The sequence below is a fragment of the Spinacia oleracea genome, chromosome 4 (genome assembly GCF_020520425.1).
Source record: "Spinacia oleracea cultivar Varoflay chromosome 4, BTI_SOV_V1, whole genome shotgun sequence".
Taxonomy (NCBI): Eukaryota; Viridiplantae; Streptophyta; class Magnoliopsida; order Caryophyllales; family Amaranthaceae; genus Spinacia; species Spinacia oleracea.
In genome coordinates, this window is record NC_079490.1 from 89,627,562 (window position 1) to 89,640,039 (window position 12,478).

The following is a 12,478-nucleotide window of genomic DNA, read 5'->3' on the forward strand; positions in this document are numbered from 1 at the left end:
ACCTGCTTCAGCGTGGATAGCCTAGGCGTTGGTGTAGAACTTGTACCTTGAATTAGAGGACCACCGGGGATTTTGTTTTGAAATTTTTTGACTTTGTTTAGGCTAGTATAGGATAGCCCCCAGTTTAGAATTTTGACTCTTTGTATGCTACTTGATTTAGTATGCCCCGTCACACTCGGAGAAAGCTCGCTGAATCATTTGTGGTTCGAGCTGCTAAGGAAGACGCTTCGGATGATGAAGCGGCTGCAATAAATGCGCCGGGTGGGGGTATGGTTCCCCGAGATGCGCCTGCTTTCCCTGGTGCTGGTTGGACCCCTTCCGACCTGGTGTTTCGGCCGGATTGGCACTTGTCTCAGCGGCCTCGCGCTGGCATGGTGAGTCTTGTACTGTGTTTTGGGTTTGTACTTTGTACTTGTATGGGTCTTGAGCTAACTCGTTCACCTGTAGGCCGACGAAAAGCCGTTTCGTACTTACTGGTCCTTGGTGGAGGTTCAGAGGGCCTTTAAAGCTCTCCATGCTGATGAGGAAGCTATGGTGATTTGGTCGCAGATGGCCTGGCCGATTTCTGGCGCACCATGGGAGGTTCCCCGAGGAGAACGGGGATTAAAAACCGTTTGTGGGCTTTGTTGGAGCTGTGGTGGAATACCACCAACACTTTCCACATGGCATGGGGAGAGATCACTGTTACCCCTCTTGAGTTTGCTATGATTACGGGTCTTCCTTTTTCTGAGAGGAATGTGACCTTTGACTCTGAGCTGACGTGGCGCTCCGCCGCTGCCAGGGACTTGCTCGGCCCTGTTGTTGATTTGTAAGAGGATGACTCTCACGCTTCTGTGACGGTGCTTGTCGATGCTATATGTGGTGAGGGTGTGTCCGCGGAGCAGAGGGTTAGGCTCTTCCTCCTTGTCTTGGTTAGCCGAGTGATTGCCCCGAGTAGGAATAGTCGGGTGCATATCAGCTTCTTGTCTGCTCTGAGGGACTTGAGAGCTGTTTCGAGCTATAACTGGGGTGGTTTGGCATATAGCCACCTCTTGTACGAAATGGGGCGGGCCTCCCGGACTGCACTGTGGAGCGACCCGAGCATGGCTGCTCTGTGGAGCGTGCTGGAGGTATTCGAGACTCCTTGTACTTTGTACTTTGTATTTGTATGCTTGTATCTTGAACTTGACTGATGTTTTGTTTGTTCCTTGAAATATTTGGATCTATGAGCACTTTCCGACTATGGCGCCGGAGCGTACTAGAGATGCGGCTTACCCGTATGCTGCCTCTTGGATAGGAGCGGTGCGCGTGGGTGCGTCCCTGGCAGCTTCTCGCAGAGCTTGGAGAGTTTTACCTGCTGATAGGGTAATATTCTTGTACTGTTTTGCTCTCTTGTATTCGTATTTGTACTGTTGCCTGAGTTGTCTGCTTTGTAGGTGGTATGGCGTCCTTTTGCCAATGCGGTTGTACCTGCATCTGCTGCTCGCGCCCATTTCCTGTCTGGGCGGCGGGTTTTTCTTCCCGGCGTGTATTGCCATATGTGGTATCTGGGGGAGCGGGTGTCCCCTCAGCACAATTCGGGGGAGAGACTCATCCCTAAGGACCCACCAGAGTCCATGCTGGCGTTGAATGGAGAGTTGGCCCGGCTCTATGTGGAGGCTAGGGGCGATGCTGTTTGCCGCTCTTGGAGGGAGCTTGTACACAGGAAGGGTAGCTATGATGAATTCCTGAGGAGGTTGGCTCCACCAGTACGCTTTGTACTTCCGGTGAGCTTTTGAATCTTGTATCTTGTATTCTTGTATTCTTGTATTCTTGTATTGATTGCATGATTGTATGTAGGAGGAGGAGGAGGTTGATCCTGAGGACATTCCTCATGTTGATAGGATCCTCCGCTATGAGAACTCGGACGGGGAAGAGGTGGTGGAGACCATTCCTTGGGCTTCTCTGATAGGGTTTTTTTCCGTCATTGAATAGAATAACACCTCACCAAACAAAATTTATAAAACCACTCAACTACCGGCTAGCGGTAAGCAAAGGGATCGTCCCAAAGAAACGGTGGTTATTGAGTTTGAAAGTCATTCTAGTTCGATCAAGGATTTGGTTTTGAATTGTCACTTTTAAGAATCTAAAAACTAAGAATTATGCTAAATTGAATCAAGAAAGGGAAACGTTAGGAAGTCGGGGATAGGCTAGGGAAACCGGGGGAAATGAATTCAACTATCTAGCAATGGTGATCATGCAACGAAATGGTGATTAGGCAAATGGCATCTAAAGACGAACCCGCCACCTCTCGGATAGGGAACGCTAAGCGTCTAATCCACGGAAGAGCTTTCGCCTAATCCTAGATTAAACTAACTAGCATATAATAGGTACCGCCAATTGATCACACAAGATAGGCCCACAATCTCTCGCCAAACCTATCCTATGGTTCCAAGGTGAATCTAATCGAATAGCATTTGCAACTACCACTCAACTATAGCATGGATATCCTATCATCAAATCATATTTAATCACATGAATCAACCAACAATCAATCAACAATTTTCCCTAATTAAGCCCCTAGATTCTCCCCTTACCCTAACCTAATTCTACTCACTAGCCATTCTAGAAATCAAGCAATCCATTAATTCTAAACTAGCAAGCATGAAATTGAAGTGGTAGGAGAAGAGAATTAAGAGTTCAATTGCACAATCAAATCACAAATTGAAAATCAAAGTAACTTCAATCAATGAAATCAAGAATTCAAGAAATTAAGGAATTGAAGAACAATCAACAACAAAGCAAGAGTAAGAATTAAGAAACTAAGAATTAAATTTCAAGAAAAAGAGAAGAGTTGAAGGAATTACAGAATTGAAGCTTGAAAATCAATGAGTTTCTCTCTCTAGAACACTAGCTTGAAGAGCAAAATATCTAAAAACCTCCTAAAATCTATTTCTGAAATTAATTGTTAATGAAAATAAAGAAAATTCTATTTATACTAATCCCCAAAAATAAGAGATTTAAACTCGAAAAATGAATCCCGCGCAGCTGTGCGAACGGGCATACCCAGCTGCGATCGCACCAGTGCGATCGTGCTGTGATCCATGGGAACGAGCTCAGCGACGATTCTCCTCCTTCGTGTCGTGCGATCGTGCTTCGCAACCGTGCGATCGCACGGTTCTGACTTGGCCAAATCTTCACAAATCCTCATGTGCTCGCACAGGAATTCAGTGCGAGCCCACCAAAATTCCGTGCGAGCAGGCTCCTCTGTGGTGCGATCGCACTAAATCACTCAAAGTTCCTGCATCGATTGATCGCACAAATTCCCATATAGTTCCTGCATCGATTTTCCAAATTTGTGCGAACACACACTCCTAGGGCACGAGCACACAAACCTGCTTGACTTTGGAGGCAACTTTGCTGACCCGTGCGAACGCACATAAATGCCATGCGATCGCACGGGCCCTGTTCGAGCAATACTCAGCCATTTTCCATCATTTTTAACATTTTTACCTGAAAAGTACAAAGATTGAATAAGGGGATAAAAATGCAACAAAACTACACAAAACTATCAAAAAGCTTAATAAAATTCTATAAAATCCTAGGCTTAGAGCGACATAAATGCCCCTCATCAAACTCCCCCAAGCTAAGCGTTTGTTAGTCTCTAGCAAACAAAACTCAACTAGGGAAGAATGAGCAACTAATCGAGTTCTAAAAATTTACCAAAACCAAAATCTAGCAAATCTAATCAAGGCAAGACTAAAAATGGAAAACACAAACCAAGAAAAGAAAGAAAGAAAATAAGAAGAAAAGAAAAGAGAAGAAAAGAAATTAAACTACAAAATCCAAGATGAGGGCCTTATTATGGAACAAGTATAGAAGAACACTAATATTCTTAACCAAATAAATGAGTACACGCTAACTAATGTCCTAAATCGAGTGAAAGATTCGAGCATCAAGCAAAGCGAACTAAGGGCAAGCACTAGTCAATCCCCCTACATCCGGGCATACCACGTCAAATCTCTAGATCTTATCTACCCTTGAGAATAGCGTCTCAAGACACCGCGAAGGCGCCAGAAAATGAATAATAGGCTACCCGACATCTTAGCATGACAACCTTGTTCCTTAAGCTTGACCAAATCCTCCCTCCACCGACAATTACTCAACTCTAAAGGGTCAAGAGGGCTTTTAGGGCGTAACGTAGGCTAGGGGTAAGGTGTAGAACAAATTTGGTAATTTGGTGCTCATACCTAAAGTGAAGCGCAATGATAGAACTCAACTCAAGCAAAACGAACCAAATACAAACTCATACCACTTATTTGGGGTACCCCCAAGCTTATTCAACAACTACACTAAACTAAACACTCTTTTTGCACTTTTCTTGATTTGATTTTCTCTTTTTTTCGTGTTTCAATTGAAACTTTTCTTATTGCCTTGTTTTTCTCTATTTTTGGCTTTTTCAAAACTTTTGCTTTTGCTTATTTATTCACTATATACAACATTCTTCCAAAACTTTGCCATTCATACCAATCAACATTCATTCCTCAACTTTGCATATTCAATCAAAACCAACAAGCATCATAACTCAAAGCTTCACTATCACTTCTAAGGGTGAAAACAAAACAAAGGCTATTGGGCTTGTAATGTGCACATAAGAAATGAAGGGTCAAGGCTCAAATGGCTAGCAAAGGGGCAAATGCAAACAAAAACGTACATATGAGAAAAATAAGAAAATAAAGTCCTAAACTAAAAAGAAAAATAGTCACCGAAAGAAATGCCTCTATCGTCCCCTAAAGTAGTTCGGTCGCGGTCTAGGGAAGGAAATGGTCAAACTCAGGAGACAAGAAAGTCAATGCTAAGGATCCATGCTACTCAAAAATATATGAATATGTGTTTGGGCTAATTTGAACATGAACCTCACAAGGGAGCAAATACCACTCTCTCCGGTTTCAAATCACTAGAGAGATCGACACCATCTTACCACAAGCCAAAGGTTCAAGACGCATGCTACCCATAGTTCAACCAACTTTCTTGACACCAAATCCTAGACTCGACCCAAGACATTAAGAACCGTGTAAAAATCTACCAATTAGGAATAAAAGCACTCTAATCTACAAGTTCCAATTTTATATGCCCCAATCAAGAATATTGCCTAAGAAAACCTTTAAAAACTTGCCTTGACAAAAAGGAAATCAAAACAAAAGATAAAGGAAGAAAATAAGAAAACACACCAAAAAGGGAAACAAAAAGAAACAAACAAAACAAACAAAAAGAAAAGAAACTAAAATCAAACTAAATCAATCTAAAAACAAAGAAACAAGCACATAATGGTATGATTCAAAGCAATGAGCATCAACAAGTAGCCAACCACACAACAAAACTCCCCCCAAGCTAGAATTAGGCCATGTCCTCACGGCCTAAAACCAAGCAAGGAGGGGCACAACTACCCATCCAACCAAATGCCCCAACATGATGTATGCCCGTCCCCTAAAGTATGCAATAGAGTTAGAAGGATGTTACCGGAATTGTCGTGGGAGAAAGTCCCGCAAAGAGCCGTTAAAACCCAAACAAACTCACCAAAATAAAGACGGACAAGGCATAAGGTGGGAAGTGTGAACCCACCGCGATGAAACATACCAAAACAATGCATAGAAGCCGCGGGGTGCCTCCCGGGAGCGCTCGTTTAACGTCATTAGCTTGACGAATCCCCCCTAAATTCAAGGGGGGTCCTTGAGATCCAAGGAAGCAAAAGAGCCAATAGAGTCTCCCAAGAAATAGTGTTTGAGCCGATGCCCATTCACTTTGAAGGACCCGGAATCATCATTCCGAATCTCGATAGCACCATGGGGGAAAACCCGAACAACATCGAACGGACCACTCCACCGGGACTTTAGTTTTCCCGGGAACAACTTCAAGCGAGAGTTATAAAGGAGGACCTTCTCCCCCTCCTTGAACTCCCTCTTCTCAATCTTGGCGTCATGATATTGTTTAGAACGCGCCTTGTAGATGCTTGCCGTGTCATAGGCATTCATGTGGAGTTCCTCTAACTCATGGAGATCGAGAAACGTCGCTCACCCGCACTAGTGAGCTCAAAATTCAAAGTTTCTATGGCCCACATGTCCTTGTGCTCAAGCTCCACCGGCAAGTGGCAATTCTTTCCATAAACAAGTTTGTAGGGAGTCATCCCAATTGGCGTCTTGAAAGCCGTTCTATACGCCCATAAGGCTTCATCAAGTTTGATTGACCAATCCTTGCGGTTTTTGGCAACCGACTTCTCCAAGATAGACTTGATCTCCCTATTGGTGACTTCCACTTGGCCCCTAGTTTGAGGGTGATAGCCCACACCAACTTTGTGACGAACACCATACTTCCGCAAGAGAGCCTTGAACTTACCATGGGCAAAATGAGACCCTCCATCACTTATCAAAGCCCTAGGGACCCCAAAATGCGGAAAGATGTTCTTCTTGAAGAGGTTGACTGCCACTTTATGATCATTGGTGGGACATGCAACGGCTTCCGCCCACTTGGAAACATAGTCCACCGCTACAAGAATGTAGAGGTTGCCATAAGAGGAAGGGAAAGGGCCCATGAAGTCGATTCCCCACACATCGAACACTTCCAATTCTAGGATGGGATTTTGTGGCATTTCATGTCTCTTGGAAATATTACCCGATCGTTGACAACGATCACAAGATTTGACAAATGCCCAAGCATCCCGAAAAAGGGTAGGCCACCACAACATGCTTTGAAGAATTTTGGAAGCGGTTCTATCACCTCCCATATGGCCACCACAAGGGGAGGAGTGGCACATACGAAGGACACTAGGGAACTCTTCATCCGGAACACATCTCCTTAAGAGGCCATCCGGGCACCGCCTCAACAAAGTGGGCTCATCCCAAATGTAGCGCCTAGAATCATGCTTCAACTTGCGGCGCTCTTGAGTGGTGAGATCTTCCGGGATTGCCCCACAAGCTAAGTAATTAACACTGTCTACAAACCAAGGGAGTTGGGAACTCCCAACCATATACAAAGTATCATCTCTCAAAGCATCCTCGATTGGGACATCATCCGGAGCAACACTCCCGAGTTCAAGCCTAGATAGGTGGTCGGCCACCACATTCTCGGCTCCTTTCTTATCTCTTATCTCAATATCGAATTCTTGAAGGAGTAGAACCCAACGAATGAGTCTCGGTTTGGCCTCCTTTTTTGCCATAAGATAGCGAATAGCCGCATGATCCGTGTACACAATTGTCTTTGACACTACTAAATAAGTCCTAAACTTCTCAAATGCATGCACAATGGCGAGAAATTCTTTCTCGGTCGTGGTGTAGTTGGCTTGAGCTTGATTGAGAGTCTTGGACATATAATAGATCACATGGAGCTTTTTGTCCTTTGTTGACCAAGAACTCCCCCAACCGAGAAATCACTTGCGTCGCACATGAATTCAAAAGGTAGAGACCAATCCGGAGCTTGAACTATGGGAGTAGAAATAAGGGCACTCTTGATTGTGTTAAAGGCCTTGAGACATGCGGAATCAAAGTGAAAGTCACACTCTTTTTGGAGAAGGTTAGTGAGAGGTCGAGCAATAGAGGAAAAGTCTTTAATGAATCGCCTATAGAATCCGGCATGCCCGAGAAAGGACCGGATCCCCTTAACATTCACCGGGGGAGGCAACTTCTCTATGACTTCGATTTTCGCTCTATCCACCTCGATCCCATGGTGAGAGACTTTGTGCCCTAGAACAATTCCTTCCTCCACCATGAAGTGGCATTTTTCCCAATTGAGCACCAAGTTGACTTTCTCACACCTCGCAAGGCACTTCCCAAGATTGATGAGGCATTCATCATAGGTGGATCCACCCACCGAAAAGTCATCCATGAACACCTCCATTTCTTCTTCAAGCATATCACCAAAAATACTCATCATACACCTTTGAAACGTCCCGGGGGCATTACAAAGCCCAAATGGCATCCTCCTATAGGCAAAAGTCTCATAAGGGCAAGTAAATGTAGTTTTCTCTTGGTCTTTCGGGTTAATGGGGATTTGAAAGAACCCGGAATAACCATCAAGAAAGCTAAAATACTTGTGTTTGGTTAGACGTTCAAGCATTTGATCAATAAATGGTAGAGGAAAGCGGTCCTTCTTAGTGGATAGATTGAGTTGGCGATAGTCAATACACATGCGCCACCCGGTTACCGTCCGGGTGGAAATGAGTTCTCCGTGTGAATTCTTGACTACCGTCATCCCACCCTTTTTTTGAACCACATGGACCGGGAATACCCATCGACTATTAGAAATAGGATAGATAATCCCGGCCGCCAAAAGCTTCATTATTTCCTTCTTAACCACCTCTCCCATAGGTGGATTAAGTTTTCTTTGCCTCTCACGATGTGGGACGGCGTTGTCCTCAAGCTCTATATGATGCATGCAAAGGGTTGGGCTAACACCTTTCAAATCTCCAATAGTGTAGCCCAAAGCCCTTTGATGACGTTTCAAGACATGAGTGAGCTTGAGCACTTGCTCGTCATCTAAAGAGGAATTTATAATCACGGGATAAGAAGAGTTTGGTACGAGAAATGCGTACCTCAAGCTCGAAGGTAGAGGTTTTAGCTCTACCTTGGGAGCTTCCTTACCAATTTCGGCTTCATCCAAAGCTTCTTTCCCATCCAACACAAGCATGCATTGCTCGGGTTGAGTGCAAGGTGGTGGTGCATTCAAGAGCTCTTTGTAGTTAGCCACTTCGATCCTTAAAGTACCTAGACCATGTCTATTCTAAAGAACAAGCTCAAGTGGATCATTAGTGGTGAGAAAATGCTCGTGTATGTCATTCACAATGGGATCAAATGAGTCAACCAAGAGACATTTCTCATTAGTGGGACTAGGATAACGCATAGCTTTATTCAAGTCAAAAAACAAACTATCCTTCCCAACTTTCAAAGTAATGTTCCCTTGCTTGACATCAATAATTGCCCCCGCCGTAGCCAAGAATGGGCGGCCTAGAATAATAGGGACATGCACGTCCTCATCTATGTCTAGGACTACAAAGTCGACGGGGATCACTATCCCACCAACCCTCAAGGGCACATCCTCAACCTTGCCAATAGGGTACTTGACCGAACGGTCGGCAAGTTGCAAGGTGATGTTGGTTGGGACAAGATCTCCAACGTCAAGCTTGGCAAACACCGAATAAGGCATTAAAATAACGCTAGCACCCAAATCACACAAGGCATTGCTTATTTCAAGCTCCTTAATAGCGCAAGGGATAGAAAAACTACCCGGGTCTTTGAGTTTGGGTGGCATTTGGTTGAGAATGATAGCACTACAATTCTCGGTGAGGTTCACCGTCTCCTTTACGTTGCAATCCCGCTTCCCACTCAAGATTTCCTTGAGAAATCTTGAGTAAGTAGGCATTTGTTTCAATGCTTCCGTAAAGGGGAGGGTGATGTGCAAATTTCGAAGAACATCAAGGAATTTTGAGAATTGCATATCCAACTTGTGCCTTATGAATCTTTGGGGTTAGGGAAGTTTAGGAGTGGGGAGAGGTAGGAGAGTTGCCTCCTTTGGTATAGGAGTTTCACCTACATCATTGATGGGAGGCTCCTCTTCTATCACATCATTGTCACTAGACTCAATGACTCCCTCTTGATCCTTCCCATTAGGCTTAGAATCCTTACTAGCTCGAGGAACATCATCTAAGATCCTCCCACTCCTTGTCACTATGGCATTCATTTTCCTTGGAGCATGACTTTGGGGTGGGAGACTAGCATGCACATGATGTTCCCTAAAGGTATTTGCAAGTTGAGCTAGTTGGGTCTCAATCATCTTCAAGTGAGTGTTGGATTGTTTGAATACCACATATAGCTTCGAATGCCCCCGGTATTCCCAAGTTCTTAACCGGGAGCGCCATGTTCTCAAAAACTTGCTCACTTTCTTGTTGTTCCTCACCAACAATCAACGATGCGAATCTGTTATGGCTTGATGAGCTAGACCGTACACGCCTTAGTCTCCTAAGTGTCCTCTCCAATTCGAGGTCAAGAGGATGGAGGGTCCTTTGACGAGCACGTCCCCTAACAAGCATACAAACTCAAGAAAAACCGTGAGCAATGCCAAGGAAAAAGAAACCTGAGCGAAATTGCAATGTTTTTGTATTTTCTAATAATGAACTAGTCTCAACACAAACTCAAAAACAACAACCGTTCCCCGGCAACGGCGCCATTTTGATAGGGTATTTTTCCGTCGTTGAATAGAATAACACCTCACCAAAAAAAACTTATAAAACCACTCAACTACCGGCTAGCGGTAAACAAAGGGATCGTCCCAAAGAAACGGTGGTTATTGAGTTTGAAAGTCAATCTAGTTCGATCAAGGATTTGGTTTTGAATTGTCACTTTTAAGAATCTAAAAACTAAGAATTATGCTAAATTGAATCAAGAAAGGGAAACGTTAGGGAGTCGGGGATAGGCTAGGGAAACCGGGGGAAATGAATTCAACTATCTAGCCATGGTGATCATGCAAGGAAATGGTGATTAGGCAAATGGCATCTAAAGACGAACCCGCCACCTCTCGGATAGGGAACGCTAAGCGTCTAATCCACGGAAGAGCTTTCGCCTAATCCTAGATTAAACTAACTAGCATATAATAGGTACCGCCAATTGATCACACAAGATAGGCCCACAATCTCTCGCCAAACCTATCCTATGGTTCCAAGGTGAATCTAATCGAATAGCATTTGCAACTACCACTCAACTATAGCATGGATATCCTATCATCAAATCATATTTAATCACATGAATCAATCAACAATTTCCCCAAATTAAGCCCCTAGATTCTCCCCTTACCCTAACCTAATTCTACTCACTAGCCATTCTAGAAATCAAGCAATCCATTAATTCTAAACTAGCAAGCATGAAATTGAAGTGGTAGGAGAAGAGAATTAAGAGTTCAATTGCACAATCAAATCACAAATTGAAAATCAAAGTAACTTCAATCAATGAAATCAAGAATTCAAGAAATTAAGGAATTGAAGAACAATCAACAAAAAAGCAAGAGTAAGAATTAAGAAACGAAGAATTAAATTGCAAGAAAAAGAGAAGAGTTGAAGGAATTACAGAATCGAAGCTCGAAAATCAATGAGTTTCTCTCTCTAGAACACTAGCTTGAAGAGAAAAATATCTAAAAACCTCCTAAAATCTATTTCTGAAATTAATTGTTAATGAAAATAAAGAAAATTCTATTTATACTAATCCCCAAAAATAAGAGATTTAAACTCAAAAACTGAATCCCGCGCAGCTGTGCGAACGGGCATACCCAGCTGTGATCGCACCAGTGCGATCGTGCTATGATCCATGCGAACGAGCTCAGCGACGATTCTCCTCCTTCGTGACGTGCGATCGTGCTTCGCAACCGTGCGATCGCACGGTTCTGACTTGGCCAAATCTTCACAAATCCTCATGTGCTCGCACAGGAATTCAGTGCAAGCCCACCAAAATTCCGTGCGAGCGGGATCCTCTGTGGTGCGATCGCACTAAATCAATCAAAGTTCCTGCATCGATTTTCCAGATTCGTGCGAACGAGCTCCTCTATGGTGCGATCGGACAAATTCCCATATAGTTCCTGCATCGATTTTCCAAATTTGTGCGAACACATACTCCTGGGGCACGAGCACACAAACCTGCTTGACTTCGGAGGCAACTTTTCTGACCCGTGCGAACGCACATAAATGCCATGCGATCGCACGAGCCCTGTTCGAGCAATACTCAGCCATTTTCCATCATTTTCAACATTTTTACCTGAAAAGTACAAAGATGGAATAAGGGGATAAAAATGCAACAAAACTACGCAAAACTATCAAAAAGCTTAATAAAATTCTATAAAATCCTAGTCTTAGAGCGACATAAATGCCGCTCATCATTCTCCTCCGCACCGGAAATCATATGATGCTGTACCCGAGCATTATGCCCCTGTAAGTACTTGTTGCATTTTTGAAACTGTTTGTAACTTGTATTCGGAAATTGATCTTGAATTTTGTATGCAGGCGCCTCGGGTGAGAGTGCGTCGCTGGATGCTCTTGTTGATTCTTGGAAGAGGCAGTGCGCCAAGCTGACCTGGAAGCTTTCTGGCCGGAACAGAGAGGTACCTCACTTGATCTTGAAACTTGTATACTGGAAATTCCAACTGGGAAATTGATTCTTGAAATTGTATCTTGTATAGGAGTGCCGTCGAGACCGTAGAGACTCTGTTGACAGAGAGCCTCAGGCGGAGACGTCCTCTAGACAGGAGGGACCTAGCTTGGAGCTGGGACAGGGGTCCGGTGCTGGTGCTCATCAGAGGCATTCTGATGCTGAGTGGGGAGCTTCCCCTTTTGTACATGTTGACCCCACCAGGCATTCATTTGGAGGTGCCAGCGGTTCACGGCCCTTTGTTCCTCCTTCCGGCTACTACTTCGGTGGAAGTGGTCCTCAGCCTTGGGGTGCAGGTTCATGGGCTTGCTATGCGGAGATGGAGAGGATGTGCCAGACAC

General features: G+C 44.1%; 1 protein-coding gene across 1 annotated transcript; it reads right to left on the reverse strand.

Moving 5' to 3' along the window:
- Positions 1–5,675: 5,675 nt before the first annotated feature.
- LOC110801527 (uncharacterized) lies at positions 5,676–5,990 on the reverse strand. The gene has a single exon (XM_022006887.1). The coding sequence runs from the start codon at positions 5,988–5,990 to the stop codon at positions 5,676–5,678; it is 315 nt and encodes a 104-aa protein (XP_021862579.1).
- Between the last annotated feature and the right edge of the window lie 6,488 nt (positions 5,991–12,478).

Coding starts and splice junctions, on each gene's coding strand:
- LOC110801527 (XM_022006887.1), bottom strand. CDS start 5,990: ATGAATGCCTATGACACGGCAAGCATCTACAAGGCGCGTTCTAAACAA.